General features: G+C 41.9%; 1 protein-coding gene and 1 long non-coding RNA gene across 10 annotated transcripts in view; one reads left to right on the top strand and one right to left on the bottom strand.

The window, feature by feature from the left end:
* The window catches only part of NUP107 (nucleoporin 107), a 27,653-nt gene extending 15,952 nt beyond the window's left edge, over window positions 1–11,701 (top strand). For all 4 annotated transcript variants that reach the window (XM_081211518.1, XM_081211519.1, XM_081211520.1 and 1 more), the window contains 16 exons: window positions 650–740; window positions 1,736–1,812; window positions 2,490–2,549; window positions 3,330–3,475; window positions 3,579–3,627; window positions 4,422–4,491; window positions 4,744–4,862; window positions 6,293–6,331; window positions 6,679–6,829; window positions 7,390–7,496; window positions 8,316–8,418; window positions 8,513–8,673; window positions 8,982–9,107; window positions 9,610–9,723; window positions 10,383–10,550; window positions 11,339–11,701. In XM_081211518.1, coding sequence (XP_081067644.1) covers window positions 650–740; window positions 1,736–1,812; window positions 2,490–2,549; window positions 3,330–3,475; window positions 3,579–3,627; window positions 4,422–4,491; window positions 4,744–4,862; window positions 6,293–6,331; window positions 6,679–6,829; window positions 7,390–7,496; window positions 8,316–8,418; window positions 8,513–8,673; window positions 8,982–9,107; window positions 9,610–9,723; window positions 10,383–10,550; window positions 11,339–11,446 — 1,689 coding nt within the window. In that variant the 3' untranslated portion in view covers window positions 11,447–11,701. The remainder of the gene's footprint in view (window positions 1–649; window positions 741–1,735; window positions 1,813–2,489; window positions 2,550–3,329; window positions 3,476–3,578; window positions 3,628–4,421; window positions 4,492–4,743; window positions 4,863–6,292; window positions 6,332–6,678; window positions 6,830–7,389; window positions 7,497–8,315; window positions 8,419–8,512; window positions 8,674–8,981; window positions 9,108–9,609; window positions 9,724–10,382; window positions 10,551–11,338) is intronic.
* LOC308596616 overlaps window positions 1–16,038 on the bottom strand; it is a 23,583-nt gene extending 7,545 nt beyond the window's left edge. The window contains exons 1-5 of one of the 6 annotated variants that reach the window (XR_014012565.1): window positions 15,510–15,681; window positions 8,944–9,086; window positions 6,734–6,807; window positions 5,810–6,533; window positions 3,645–3,749 (exon numbers count right to left, since the gene is read on the bottom strand). This is a non-coding gene — a long non-coding RNA (uncharacterized lncRNA). The other 5 variants (XR_014012566.1, XR_014012567.1, XR_014012568.1 and 2 more) reach the window with 5 other exon arrangements.

The raw sequence follows: 16,038 nt of genomic DNA, 5'->3' as shown, positions 1-16,038 counted from the left end.
CAAGATCTGAAGCAAAGGTTTGATCCTGGTTTGTTTGAACTATCCTTCTAAGCCCTAAAGAGCACTTCAGGGCTCCTGATCTAGAGTGGCTGGAACCCTGAACAGGAACATTCATTCAAGGGACTGGAGATGCACTATGGCATTATTATTATTATTATTAGTAGTAGTAGTAGTAGTAGTAGTAGTAGTAGTATCATTGTCACTACCATCACAATAATCAGGTCCTTGCATGTCATGTGGTTTTAACATGAGTGGAATGCACCATATTTTTTCCAAGTATAAGACAATGTTGTCTGCTAAAAAAAAGGCACAAATTGGGTGTAGTCTTATACACGGATAGCGAATGCAGAGTGGGGATGTGCAATTAATGGCAGCAGCAAGCAGGAGATTGGCAGCGACGATTGGGTTGGCGGCTGTGGCGAGGCAGGCAGGCAATTGGTGGCTGTGACAAGGTGTACGATCGGCAGTGGCTGTGGCAAGTGGTTGGGCAGGCAGGTGTGCGATTGGTGGAACTAACCTCCCCCACCCCCCAAAAAAGCTAAACAACTTAATTTTCGGTTAAAACAAAATAGGGGTTTCCTTATACATGGAAAAATACGGTAAATGTGTTTCTCTCAAAACTCGCCCACTCCCTTTGCTTACTTTATAGGCCCAACGATTGTGCAAAAGATGTGGACAGGCTTGGAGAGCTGCAACGCTTGAAGGGTGGAAGCTGTACCATGATCCTAATGTGAACGGAGGTACTTAAATGAGACACACAAAAACTGGAAAAAAGATGCATGGCCCTGTGTGCACATTTGTTCATTTTACCTGTCTTTTCAAAGATTTATTCTGGAACTATCTGAAGATGCACACCATCAAATTTAGTGAAAATTTGATGAAGTGGTTAGGGTCCATCTAGCAAAAAGAGGATAGAATAAGCTTGTAAAGTCTTAGCTATAATCCCTGTCTAGGTATTTTCTTTGGAATAGGGGTCCAGATTGGATTGAATATGCATAACAGCAGGTAGATCTTGATATCCAAGAACAGGCTACGTTCAGACTTCTAAATCATTGTTTGGAGGAGCTATAACGGGTAGGCAACCTAAGGCCCGGGGGCCAGATCCGGCCCAATCACCTAAATCCGGCCCACAGATGGTCCGAGAATCAGCATGTTTTTACATGAGTAGAATGTGTCCTTTTATTTAAAATGCATCTCTGGGTTATTTGTGGGGCATAGAAATTCGTTCGTTGTTGTTTTTCAAAATATAGTCTCCAATTGCTTGGGAAAAACTCTGGAGAGGTGGGGACTTTCTGTCTTGGCAACTGATCTATGGGAAGAAGACCTACCGGGGATGAGCTGCTGTGCTTATTAGTCGATACACTGCCAAGTCTGTGCAGATTGTGCTCTTGCTAAGAAACGAGTTAACTCCCAACTTGAACTGCTGGCTTGCTCTTGTCACCAGTTGAAAGGCTTGAGGACCCTGCAGTAAATTGTCTAATAGAGCCCATGCACGATTCATTACCAGCGTTCCTTCTCTATCGGCATTCTCATTTAGATGTACCCTTTGTTCTTACTTGAACGTAGCTGTAGTAAGATAGTGAGACTGCTTTGCTTATCAGATTAGATAGCCTTCAGCATCTTGATTGCTCTTTGAGGAAAGTTTCAGAAAAACTGAAAGTGGATCCTTTGCTGGACAGTACAGTTCTCCTAAGTTGCTGAATTAACCACATATAAAATTACTCTCTACACATAGGAACAGAGCTGGAACCTGTAGAAGGGAATCCATACAGATGTATTTGGAAACTAAGCTGCTGGAGACTGGCAGAAAAGGTAAGCATGTAGTTGTAATAGATTCTGTTTAAGGATTTTTTTTCTGTCATTGACTTTCAGTAGATATTGGATTGTATCCAACAGTGTCTCTCAGCTGAACAGAAAGGAAAGCAATTTTCAGCTATTCCCTCTGCAGTTGCCCACATCTCCCTAAAACTGTTCTGGATGTTACCGCAACCCTCTGCAGCAGATCTGGGCAGTTTTGTGGCAGCTGAAGGATGAATAACTGAAAATTGCTTCCTATTCTATATCATTGGTGGAAGTCTTACTGTTGCTGGATATAATCTATTGCCACTAAATTTCTAACCATATCATTAGCTTGGCTTAAACAGACCTGAAGGTAAGTAGTATTTTATGCAATAGCTAATCAATTGATATTAATAGAAATTGTTAATTTATTAACAAATAAGGAACTGGAGACGGAGTGGTAGCCAATGCTAGTCCTCCTCGGAGTAGACCTATTGAAGTTAATGGTTCCTGTATTAGGTGCTGAATTAAGTATACTGGTGGTGGCTTATGTATTTGATTAACTAACTAATGCTATATTACTAACTGTTCTCTGAACCTTTCAGAAGATACTGAGTATCATGATTGAGTTAATTAGTGTTTAGTACATTTCTTAAATAGCTATAAACAAAATATAATGATCACAAATAAATATTTTTGAACAATTTTAGGAACAGTTTGACAAATACGAGAGAGCAATCTATGCAGCACTCAGTGGAAACCTCAAACAGGTATGATATATATTAATAAAACAATATCTTGTTGTGACAGCTTAGCAGAATAGAAGGAGAATGGCCAACACATAGGCTGCTGTGACTGGGAAACTCTAAAAAGTATAGTGTGCTTTTGGGTCTTTCAGGGCTTCACAAATAGGGTAGATTCCTTCCTTTTACACCAGAAGATGGTGCTCGGAATTTACTACAGCTAAGTTTGTGCTTGCTTGCAGTAGCAGGCAAACAAGCTAGTCTAGCCTTTATTTGTACTCAAAAACTCTTAACATTTTAATGACATTTTGAATACAGTTCTCTTGGATTTCCTATTAATTCTTAGCATTATTAATGATTTCATATAGAGATAAATAACATAAGTTGGGACTAGCACACGTGCATTGCGATATGACAAGCTTCTTGGCATGCAGCTTGTTTCTGTCATAATAAGCAGTGGCTTACATTGAAATCTGAATGCATCCAGGCTAGCTCACATCTTTTGTTAATACTGTCATACCTCGGGCTAAATATGCTTTGAGTGTGTTCGAGTTGTGCTCCTCGGCAACCCGGACGTAACAGAGTGCGTTATTTCCGGGTTCTGCCGTTTGCACATGCGCACTCAAAATGACGTCATGCGCAGAAGCAGCGAAAAGCGACGTGCGCAGCCATGCCATCGCTAGTTACGTTTACCTCTAGATGTGAACGGGGCTCAGGAACGGATCCCATTGGTATCTAGAGGTACCACTGTATACTTATTCCAGAACTATTAATTTTGGCTCTCTATTTTCCTTTGCAAACCTAAAGCTTCTTCCAGTTTGTGACACCTGGGAAGATACAGTTTGGGCACATTTCAGGATCATGGTGGACACACTTGTCGAACAGGAAATCCGTTCATCGGTGATGACCACAGAGGAGACAGAAGACCTCCCCAGAGAGTATTTAGAGACAAAGTAAGTTATTATTTGTTACTTAATTAGCCATTATGTAATATTCAATTAATTGCCGTTTCACTTACGTGTTTGAATATATATTTTTTCCCTTTATATTTTGAAGCTGGACTTTAGAAAAGGTGTTTGAAGAACTTCAAGCAACAGATAAAAAGGTAATTTTGAATCTTAATCAGAAGAAAGAAAACCTTTTTTCTTTTATTGTACACTTCTACAAGGCAGTCCTGTATATGTTTACTCAGAAGTAAATTCCTCTGTCTTCAGTGGGGCTTGTTTCCTGGTAAATAGATATGGGAGTGCAGCCTTAATCCTAATTAGTAAATATAATCCTATAACATAAACCTAAATAGTTAGTTAGCCCAAAAGTCTGCAGGCAGTTCTGTACTATGAAAGTTACCTAGGTCTCAGGAAAGTGTTTCCCTAGTAATCTTACCTTTTTTGGCTATCGCTTGTTGATCATGCATATTGGATGTACCTGAACCTCAGAATACAGGCAATTCCTTGTTTGCGTGGAGTTTGTGTTCTGGGACATTACGCTTGTCAGCAGTTGTGCATAAGCCTGTCCCACCCCACTCCAGCGCCAAAACTAGTGCGCACATCACAGTCACTCGTCAATCAGATGTGCACAAAATGGTTGCCTCTTGTATATCCATTCTGGATGAAAATAAGAACTTAATGTTCATATTTTCTAAAAATAGGATGATGGTTATTTCAGCAACTTACCAATAGGTCATCTTCTCCCTGCTTTTCTTTTTTATTCTGTGTTGGTTTGTTTTTTTACTTTTGTTTTGTATTTATTTCTTCTCTATTTTACCTTGTTTTTATTTAAAATGGAGGTGAATAAAATAAAGATTTAACCATGTGTTCTGCAAAGAAGTACTTCCTCTTTTGTTTTCTGAATCTTTATGGATATATGGTGTGTCTTCACAAATTATAAACTGCTTTTCAGAGAATTTTGGAAGAGCATCAAGAACATTATCATGTGATTCAGAAGTTCATTATCCTGGGAGATGTGGATGGTAAGTTTGCTTTGAGTGTTTTTTCCAGCAATAATTGAACTTTCACTAATTTTGTGTTATGCTGTGCCTCAATGGCAGCTGTTTTATGATTAGTGCCCACATCACTTTCTTGAAATTTAAGATGTGCCTGCAGGTCCAAAAAGGGTGGTGACCCCTGATTTACACTATCCATTTAAAGCAAAGCACAGCAAGCCCCCCCCCCAATATCTGTTTATTAGTGTTAAGGTGAATTGAAACTTGTTATTTTCTCAGGTTTGATGGAAGAATTTAACAAATGGCTCTCCAAAGACAGAAATGTGCTCCCAGGACACCTGCTTCGGTTCATGACACATCTCATTTTATTTTTCCGCACTTTGGGACTACAGACTAAAGTAAGTTCTTGTAATGGTGCCTGGAATATAGGAAAGAACTGGTAGTTCCTCTCCTTTCACTTGTGCAACCTAATCATTCTTTTTCTCTAGCTACCAAGCTAGGTTTAAGAGCTTGATGGGAAGGGAAACAGACCAGAGCAACACAACAAAGAGAAAACTTTTTGCTAGTGATTCTTTAGTGGCTTCTTCCCCTCCCCATTTTGCTAGTAGTAAAAAGAAGCATGCCATATTCAGCATGTAATGCTAGTTTAATTAAAAATAGTAGTCCGAGAACTGTTTCAACAGAAAGCACCTATACATTGCAATTGATATTTGACTATAAAGCACTTATGGGGAACTGTATTGAGCTGGCAGGCTACTTAGACAGGTGAATGAGGTTGCTCATCTGACATTAGGTGAAACATTACGCTTTGCAAAAATTCTTTGCATGGATCAGCTGCACGCATCAGCTCTGATCAGGAGCTCACAATCCCAGCAGGCTAACATTTGGCTCTGGATTTAAAGTCCTGGATGCAAACCCCTACTTGCAGCAGGGATCAGTTCCACTTAGGAGAGCCAGTCCCAGGGGGGCTTGCATTTGACACCAAATGCAAGCCCCCACTTGCAGAGGAACAATCAGGAGTGCACTTGAAGGCTCCACATTGTTCCTTTGTAGCCATGGCTTCCCCTGCTCTACATCTGATGATATGTCAAACATAGAGGGGGATGACCTCATGGGCCAAGTTGGCCTTTGGGCAGGAGATTCCCCATGCATGCTATTAAGAATAATTTGCAATATGTATTTTTCCACCATAATTTAATTTGTCAGTTGTTTTTGTCTAGTTAAATGGTTTCCTTTCAAGTAAAGTTTGGGCTAAGCAAGAAACCCATAACGTTTTGTGTAGATATAGAATAATGAGGGAATGGTAAAAAATATGTATTTCTATGTAAGCAAACAATACCTGTACCTCTACAGCGGGAGTAACCTGCTAATTAAGGGAAAATCAGGTCCTGTTGTACAAGTAAATATCCATAAAAGAACTAAAGCCTTTCTTGTCTGTGAGTTAACGTCAGTATCCTCATAGTCTTCATTTTCTGTCTATCCCTGAAACGTGCAAGGTTACTATAACAAAACTCCAGTTGTAATGTAACAAATTTCCAGTTTCCGCTAATGCTGCAAAGCTATTCTCCTTCCCAGAGGTATTAATATGGAATGACTGATAATTAAATATCACACAATAAAAATAGTGTCACCTGTTATGGAATGCCTGACATCTGACAATGCTCAACTGTAACTCATTTGGTTCCAATCTAGACTCAGTCATTTGTCTTAAAGAGACCTGGATGAAACAAGCGATTTTCAGATAGTATAGAAAGGTGTAACAGTGACTTGGAAATTTAATTGACATTCTTAAGTAATGTTATTAAACCTAGTAACTTTTTCCATTAAGGAGGAAGTATCGGTGGACGTTTTGAAAACTTACATTCAGGTAAGTCTTTAGATGCAATATATCATCTACAATAAGCTCTAAAATTACTAGAACAGTTTTCATTTCTTAAAATGGAAACACAAATAGCAAACCATTTGCTGAAATATTTTGGCTATTTTTAACACACCTTCACAAGGATGACCATTGTTTATACAAATAGCTTATGGATTGTCTTAGTTACTGCAGAGTGTCATTAGAATAACTGCTGAAAGAAAAAAAAAGCATTATCAGTTTTTAAAAACATGTAGAGATAAAATATTCTGATTTTCTCTCGTGTGCACAAATGAAATATAAATTGGGCAATGCAATAAAACAAATTTCTTTTTAAATTTATTTTTATGCTGCAGTGGTTAATATGTGAGAAGCACACAGATCTTATAGCATTTTATGTCAGCCACTTGCCTCAGGATGTAGCTATTGCTCAGTATGCTGCATTCTTGGAAGATGTCACGGAGACAGAACAACGTCACCATTGCCTAGAGTTAGCAAAGGAGGCAGGTAAGAAATTTTGTGAATGATTTATTTGGGAGTGGTATTCTCTTTTCCTGGGGAACATTTAATTACATCTTCTAAGTGGGCAAGTATTATTAAGCAGCTATGTCCAAGTTGCAGTATTTCAGTCGTCGTATAAACTACCAATTGTATTCAACTAACTTTTAGTCTAGGTACACAAAATGAAATTAATACACCTAAGTTAGTCACGGGTCCACTCTGAGTAATAGTTAGTTGAATACAAAACTATAAATAATTTTAAATTTGTTCAGCATTGGATTTAGTTTTGAAGCACCCATAAACTTGTTTTACTTTTTTAAAGAGAGACTCTGCCCTGCTATGAAATTTTCATTACCATTTTCTACAACCCTTTGTTCTTGAAAAATATCAATCTAACCAAACTGAGCATATTTATCAATATTGCTGATGTATCCTTATTGGTACTCCTGCTCAGTGGATGTGCCCTTCTTTTTTCTTTTCGTGACATTTATTTAAAACCAAAATTTCCTCCTATAAATTCCTCCTCTTTCCTCATATCTAACTCTTGTATATTTTTCTATTTAAAGGTCTGGAAGTAGCAACTATCACTAAAACGGTTGTTGAAAATATTCGCAAGAAAGATGCTGGCGAGTTCACTCATCATGATCTTGCAATAGATACAGGCACAACAGAGGTGAACAGTGGTGCTAACTGTGTTTCTTAACACTTTTTCCCCAAATAGAGAAGACGGGGGGGGGGGGGGGAGTCAGCAGCTGTGGAAGGGATACTCATAATTCTAAAATAAATTGTATCCCTTGTATTCTGTTGACCGCAGTATGTGCCAAGTACTGCTCATAGTATTAGTATTGACATGGATTCAGACCAAAGCTATGGTAAAAGGGGAGAGTTGGGATTATTTTCTCATGTTGCAATTCTTGAGTGTTTAATTGTAATTTATGCTGTCCACCAAAATACACATTTGTATGGCTTTTCACCAGTACTTAAACATTATTTGTGCCAAGATTACGGATGAATAACTCAAATTTTATGTTCCAAATGAATTGTGGATGAGGCTGGCTAATAGTGAACTGCTAATTTTTCAAATACTTCCACTGTTTGAAAGTAAAGATTTTGATAGGCATCCATGGAAAAGTTACTATGAAAGTAACTTTATATTAGATTTTATATTGTGAAATCTGTGGCTACCACCCAGAGAGGTACTTTGGACATACCATGGAGTGTTTGAAAGTCAAACAAAGCTTTTTCTTGGAACAGTAATACTCATGCCTTAGTCACAAATTGTTCTTGAAACACAGAAGATTTAAATGCATTTTGTCGCAGTGATGGAAATCTGCTGTTAGAGAAGCATAGGTCTAGTGCTCTGCTTGCCATGCTAAGCTAGTCATGTAGTTTTCTAGATTGTGACCACTGTCTTTAATTTGTTTTGTATCCTCAAAAGCTGACTAGTAAATTTGTTTAGAATATATACTGAATAGAGAACTTTTTTTTCTAGGAAGATCAGCTGAAGATTGATGTAATTGACTGGCTGGTATTCAATCCTGCTCAGAGGGCTGAAGCACTTAAACAAAGCAATGCTATAATGAGGAAATTCTTAGGTACTACAATATTAGCCATCAGTTTGAAACTAGAGAAAATATTAAGGAAGTATGATGAATCTGAAAATGACTTACTGATGCTCTTTAAATACAGCATCAAAGAAACATGAAGCAGCCAAGGATGTGTTTATAAAGATTCCACAAGACTCTATAGCAGAAATATACAATCAATGGGAAGAGCAAGGAATGGATAGTCCACTTCCAGCTGAAGATGACAACGCTATTAGAGAGCATTTATGTATTAGAGCTTACCTGGTAAGACTATGATCTAGGTCCCAAAAAGAGGTACCTAGAAGACCTGCCTTCTAATCAGATATGTTGAGTGTGGGCTAACCTTACTCAGACATGAGAGGAATGCACTCTATTCAAGCATATGGACCCATTTTTTTAAAAAAACAAACTAATATTCTAGAGCTGGGCCCCATCTTCTCTAAATCGGTGGTCTTCAAATGCATATTTAATAGTAGTCTGTCAAGGATCAGCATGTCAACAAACCCACTACTATGTCTACCTGTGTACACTTACCTACATGAAAATGACTAAACATTTCCAACTCAATTTAGGAAGCCCACGAAGCCTTCAATGAATGGTTTAAACACATGAACTCGGTGCCACAGAAGCCTGGTCAGCTTTTACAAGCAAGTTTCACTGAAGAAGTTGCCTATGAACTTAAAGAGAAGAAATATGAGGTAAATAGAAAGGAAAAGTAAAATTCTCCCATCCATCCATCTTGCCAATTGGCTAACCCTGTGCTAGTAAGATCACATATGTGATGCCCTCCAGATGTTGGATGACAACTCATATCAACCTTGAATGATCGGCTGTGCCAGCTAGGACTTAGGGTAGTTGTCTAATTGAACTGGATAGACCCAGTTCATAATATCATTAACAAGCGGGTAAGACAAAACTCTGGGTTCCACTTCATTGGCAAGTTTAACTGCAAGTTGACACTTCAGTTAATTAACCAGCAATCTGCTGCTCTTTTGCAGAAGAGAGGCAAACTGTTAAAATTGTGCAGTGTAGTAGAATGTCAGCTGCACCACTTACTCTGTCTGGAACAACCTGTGCTGTAACACTCCCTCTGAGCTTATTCTTAAATTAATGGAAAAGCATGCAATACAGTATATTGTGGTGAAGAAACAACGTGTGTTATGAAGATTTGAAAGATTCACTTTGACTTTTCTTTTTCAGATGGACTATGGTATTTGGAAAGGTCTCCTAGATGCCCTTACAGCTGATGTGAAAGAAAAAATGTACAATGTCTTACTGTTTGTTGATGGAGGATGGATGGTTGATGTCAGAGAGGTAGTACATACATATTTACTTTAAATATGTGAAGCTGACCCTACCCAGTAATTGGCTAGCAGTATTGCTTCCCAGGCTAACATGCTGCAGTGCTGTTGCTTAGTTTTCGTTTACCTATGGATTGATTGCTGATTTAGTAATGCTTGTTCCGTGGAAAACCTAGGAATATTTAACATTTATTTAAGGAATAACTGCAAGATGACAACTATGGTTTTAAAAAGCTAATACTTTACTCAAACTGTAAATTTGACTTATTGCAGTATCTTCTAATTTGGCTAGTTTTTGGAGGTCAGCATCCTAAGACTATATGAAGAGCCCTGTTGGGTCAGACCAAAGGCCTATCTCATCCAATGTTCTTTTATCTCAGTAACCAATTATCTACCTATGGGAAGCCCACAAGCAGGACATGAGCGCAACAGCATTGTCCTGGTTGTGATTCCCAGCAACTGGTATTCAGAGGCATACTGCCATTGATACTAGAGATAATATCATCTTCATGACTAGTTGCCACTGATAACCTCCCATGACGGTTGTGTTAGTGCAGGATTTAGCATTATGATGTTTCAATTTGGAGTTTCCATATGATTGTTAAACACTAGAGTTTGTTAAAACTGAATGTGACATTTCTGGTTAAGACTATTCCACACTTTCTTACCAAGGGTGCTGAAGATGACCCTGAGCGTACCCATCAGATGATCATGCTGCGAAAACTCTGTTTGCCAATGATGTGCTTCCTCCTTCATACTGTATTGCATAGCACAAGACAGTATCAGGAAGACCTAAGGCTTGCTGACTTGATTTCATCAGATCGACATAAACTCTACATGGTAAGTTCATTTGCTTAAAGTTTTAAATACTCTGCTTGCCTATTTAGCTGAAAGAATCCACACTGTAACAAGCACTTTTGTCTTATTGTCTGTATTTGTCAAATTCCAAAGCACACAATAAATTAGTCACACTATCAAATAGTGTTTAAAATTTCTGGGAAGCAATTGGGTGTGGCACACATCCAACACTGCAGCTCTGCTGGCACAAGGTTAGGTGCGCATAACAGAACTTCCTCTCCAGACACTTGCATGCCCTCAAAATTAGCTGTGAAGAGTTGGTTGACCATTTGGAGCAAATCTGGAGGGGGTGCAGGGCAACCTAAGTCTTATAACACTAGTGGAACCCTGCTGGTGCAGTACTGGATACAACACTGTATGTTTATTTTGGGGCTTTCTTTTAGCACTTCCAAGATAAATTGGAATAATGCAGGACACTAGTACACTAACAGAATAAAGGAACAGACAGTCCCAGTCAGTATAGCACCCATGAGAGTGAACAGTCCTTATGACTATATAATTTAATGGGGGGTTTTTTTGAGAAAGCAAACTTTCTAGGCAGGGAATGCACAGGTGGGGGGGGTTGTATATTTTTTGGAGAGTATCTTTTTAAAAAGCATTTCTGAACTAAATTCAATTAAAATTCTCAGCCCCATGTTTTAGGATTATTGTAGATAAAATATCATCACTTTTTCCTGTACTTAGATTGTTTAACTTTTTTCCTCATATAATAAATGCTTACAGAGGCATCTGTATCTATACCCTTAAGTTATTTTTATCTTCCTCTTCAGGTATTTTCTAAGGATGAACTCCAGAAGCTGCTGCAGAAGCTAAGGGAGTCTTCCCTCATGCTTTTGGATCAAGGTCTTGATCCTCTTGGATATGAAATCCAGTCTTAGTTCCACCATTCTAGGTTATAAAAATAATGTTGAATGGTGGCACAAGTAAACGTAACGTTGGGCCCAAAGGTTCTCATACTCCAGGTGAAAGGGGAAGGAAACCTCTGATTCAACCCACAAAGTTTGGCATAGAAATTTTGTTTTAAAGATGTTGCAGTGCATTGACACTAGCAAAATGACTTTCTATGTATGTAAAATGACAAACTGTTTTGACATTTGTATTTTTTTCCAATAAAATTTGAAATGACTGGTTTACTATGAAATAAGTATCTTTAGCTCATAAATGTGCAAAATGCACTATAAATAAATGCCTCTTGTTTGCTAGATCACATGGTTGAATTGTCACAGCTGTTCATAAGTACAGCTTACCATCTTCCAGGTAAAATCCTGTCGCCTGTGCACCTTTTCTCAGAACAGAAGCCCTTTCTACCATATTGAGCCTGACAGCCAAAGGCTTTGTGTGACTTTCAAGTGAGAGTGAAGCATTCCAGATATATACATGTATTTACCGTATTTTTCGCTCTATTGGACGCACCGGACCACAGGACGCACCTAGTTTTTAGAGGTGGAAATCAAGGAAAAAAATATTATCCCCCCCCCAGCCCCAAAGAGCAATGGACAGGCTACATGCAGCCTGTCCACTTCTCCCAGAGCTTCTCGGGGCTGCGGGGGAAGCCCGGGTCCCCCCCCCCAGCCCCAAAGAGCAAAGAAGCCAAGACAGTGCGCGGGATCCATAGCCGCGCAACCTCTCCAGCCAGGAGCTAAACCTCTCCAGTGCAGCTAAAGAAGACAAGGCAGCAAGCGTGATCCATCCCGCTCACTGCCTTGGCTTCTTCTTTAGCCTTGCACAGCATCTTTAGTCTTGCGCAACGGGATGGATTGCGCCCGCTGTCCACCGGGGCTGGACTAGATGACTCCTGGGGTTCCCTTCCAACCCTGCAATTCTATGACCTCGGAAGGTGTTTGGGGTCTCCACCACTGGAGGCTTTTAAGCAGCGGTTGGGGGACCATCTGCCTGGCGTTCTTTAGCTGTGATTCCTACATTGTGAGGGGGCTGGGCTAGATGACCCTTGGGTGGCCCTCCCAACTCTATACAGTCCTACAGTTCTGTGGCAGGAGATCCACAGCCACTTCACACAATGCCCACCCCCAATTTTCATCTGAGAGACATGTGTCTCTCAGTACCCCCCCTACCTGCCACACTTCCCCCACCCCACTTAAGCTGAGGGAATTCCTGCCCAGAGAATCTCCCAGCAATCAAGGAGGAGGAATCCGCTGCAGCCTCCAGCAGCGGAGGATCCATGGTCCCCTTCCTTCTCTCCTCCGTAGTTGCTTTGAAGCAGGAAAGTGGGAGAGGAGCTGCTTACACGAGTGTAAGCTGCTCCCCTCCCACTTTGCTGCTTCAAAGCAATCACGGAGGAGGGAATCCGCTGAAGCCTCCAGCAGCGGAAGATCCATGGTCCCCTTCCTTCCCTCCTCCGTAGTTGCTTTGAAGGAGGAAAGTGGGAGAGGAGCTGCTTACACGAGTGTAAGCTGCTCCCCTCCCACTTTGCTGCTTCAAAGGGAGCCCGGGAGGAGGGAATCTGCTGCAGCCTCAAGCAGCGAAGAGGATCCATGGGTCCCCTCTTTCCCTCCTCCGTGGTTGCTTTGAAGCAGGAAAGTGGGAGAGGAGCTGCTTACACGAGTGTAAACTGCCCCCCTCCCACTTTCCTGCTTCAAAGCAATTACGGAGGAGGAATCCGCTGAAGCCTCCAGCAGCGGAGGATCCATGGTCCCCTTCCTTCCCTCCTCCGTAGTTGCTTTGAAGGAGGAAAGTGGGAGAGGAGCTGCTTACACGAGTGTAAGCTGCTCCCCTCCCACTTTGCTGCTTCAAAGGGAGCCCGGGAGGAGGAAATCTGCTGCAGCCTCGAGCAGCGAAGAGGATCCATGGGTCCCCTCTTTCCCTCCTCCGTGGTTGCTTTGAAGCAGGAAAGTGGGAGAGGAGCTGCTTACACGAGTGTAAGCTGCTCCCCTCCCACTTTCCTGCTTCAAAGCAATTACGGAGGAGGAATCCGCTGCTGCTGGAAGGAATCCGCTGCAGCCTCCAGCAGCGGAGGATCCATGGTCCCCTTCCTTCCCTCCTCCGTAGTTGCTTTGAAGGAGGAAAGTGGGAGAGGAGCTGCTTACACGAGTGTAAGCTGCTCCCCTCCCACTTTGCTGCTTCAAAGGGAGCCCGGGAGGAGGGAATCTGCTGCAGCCTCGAGCAGCGAAGAGGATCCATGGGTCCCCTCTTTCCCTCCTCCGTGGTTGCTTTGAAGCAGGAACGTGGGAGAGGAGCTGCTTACACGAGTGTAAGCTGCTCCCCTCCCACATTGCCGCTTCAAAGGGAGCCCGGGAGGAGGGAATCTGCTGCAGCTTCCCCCAACTCCCGCGGAAGCCGCACGCTCTTTAAAGGGGCTGTGCGGCTTCTCCTGGCTTTTCTGGGAGGTGGGGGGATTCCCCCACCTCGTAGAAAAGCCCGCAGGAGCCGCGCAGCCTTTAAAGAGGGTGCCGCTCTTGGGGGCTTTTCCCCCAGGAGGGAGAAGGGACTGCTGCAGCCAGTCAGTCCCGTCTCCCTCCTAGAGAAAAGCCCGCAAGAGCGCACGAAGCTTGTGTGCGGCTCTTGAGGGCTTTTCCCGTCTGCCTCCCCCCTGCATTCGCTCCATAGGACGCACACACATTTTCCCTTGCTTTTTAGGAGGGAAAAAGTGCGTCCTATGGTGCGAAAAATACGGTATATAAAACACTGCTGCTTAAAACAATGGAGGCTTAGGATACAAGCATCACTGGGATTCCAGCCTTAGTGTTGGGCTACTTACTTGACAGAATTTCTGATTATCAAGAAAAAGTACACATAATCCATTGCAAGGACAGATTGAAAATTTAGGGTGCAACCCTAGCTCACACCACTTCCCAGTGGGGCTTACTGGAGTTTGGAGCACTACACTGGCAGCCCTGCTGGGCATGCTAGCTGGGAAAGAAGGTGAGGAGGCAGGCACACCAGCTTGGAGCTGGCATAGCACTTTGGCCCAGTGCTGTCAAGATCCTGAAGTGGCTCAGTCCTTAGGCCCTGCCCCTGGAGTGCCTTGGGGGGGGGTCTATTTGCTGCTGGTGGGGAAGGGAGGGGGCTGTGAAATTAGTGGTTCCTACAATTTCCATAATTGGTGAGAAATGGTTTAAACTGGCCATCCTGCTTGCTTAACAAAATACTTGATAGTAAACCATTGTTTGAACCTGACCATCTGTGTCCACAATCTCATTGAGTTGAGTATCCTGTACTTGACAGCTAAATTTGCAAGTGTTAATCCTTAAACCAGATGTGTGTGAACTCAGGATATTCCTGAATGCCTTTCAGCAGGGAGCTGGACTGGGCTTATTCCACAGTCACCAAAACTCATCATGGAAGGTCTCATGTCATATTAGAATTGTCAACCTTATGCCATGATCTACAGAGATAAACTATATAAATTCAGATTAACACACCTCACACTGTTAATTCATAGACTTATAGAACTGTAAATTGGAAGGGACCCTAAGAGTCATCTAGTCTAACCTCCTACAATGCAGGAATCTTTTTGCCCAGTGTGGGGCGCAAACCCATGACCCTGAGATTAGGAATCTCATGCTCTACATTTTCCCTTTCCCAGGCGCAATATTTTTCCCACCCAAGGGCAAAGCCTCATAAGGCTACACTACCAACTGAGCAACTACAGGCAAACATAATTCCATTTGATAATGGAAACAACGCGGACTCTGCTAGAATACTGTTATGTTTATTTATATTTCACATTTCCCCTCAGACCGGGATAAGGATATGACAAAACCTATTGTAGACAAAAAAAAATCTATTGTTTTTCTAGTTCACAAACGTTCTTCTTACCTACAAGTCTCATTATAAACACAAAATGACTGGTAGGTGCCAGTGAGTGTGTATATTTATGCAGGCAACTTGTATTGTTGTAAGCCAAAAGCATGTAAAGATGGCTTTAGCTCATCGTTCCTGGCAATTCAGCCCATGGAAATGCTCCAGTATTTTGTTTCTTACCCCATTGCCTGGAGCTGGAAGATTCTGCAATGCCTGAAGCAACTTCTCAGCTTGCGACCCTCCAGCTTCTTTTGGACATCCAACTCCCAATGGTCAGGACGGATGGGAGTCGGGGGGGGGGAATCAGGAAGGCCGCTATAAAGTAAATACATCTTAAAGAGTTTCAGCTATGCACCACCTTTGCTGGCTACGTTGTCAAACGGAGACGGAGCCGTTATTTTTCCATTGCCGCCCCCCCACTAGCCCAACGCTTTTCAGTAGCCCCGTTAACTCATTTGCCCGACAGACAGCAACTGCGGCACAACAGGGCAGCGTTAAGGCGCCTTTTGCAGCGCGTGGCCGTTAAACAGACGTTAAGGGAGTGGCGTTCGAACGCGCGAGCTCACCTCAGGGGCGGCAACGGTCCCGCTCGAATTTTTCGAGGCGGGTTCGCAATTCGGCACAGGCGCATAGCTGTCAACTTTCCCCTTTTCTTGAGAGGAATCCTGTTCGGAACAAGGGAATTTTCCTTAAAAAAGGGAAACAACTA

The sequence above is a fragment of the Podarcis bocagei genome (genome assembly GCF_964188305.1).
Source record: "Podarcis bocagei genome assembly, chromosome: 10".
In the NCBI taxonomy this organism is placed as follows: Eukaryota; Metazoa; Chordata; class Lepidosauria; order Squamata; family Lacertidae; genus Podarcis; species Podarcis bocagei.
The sequence above is the reverse complement of the archived record's forward strand: the minus strand, read 5'-3'. Positions and strand labels throughout refer to the sequence as shown.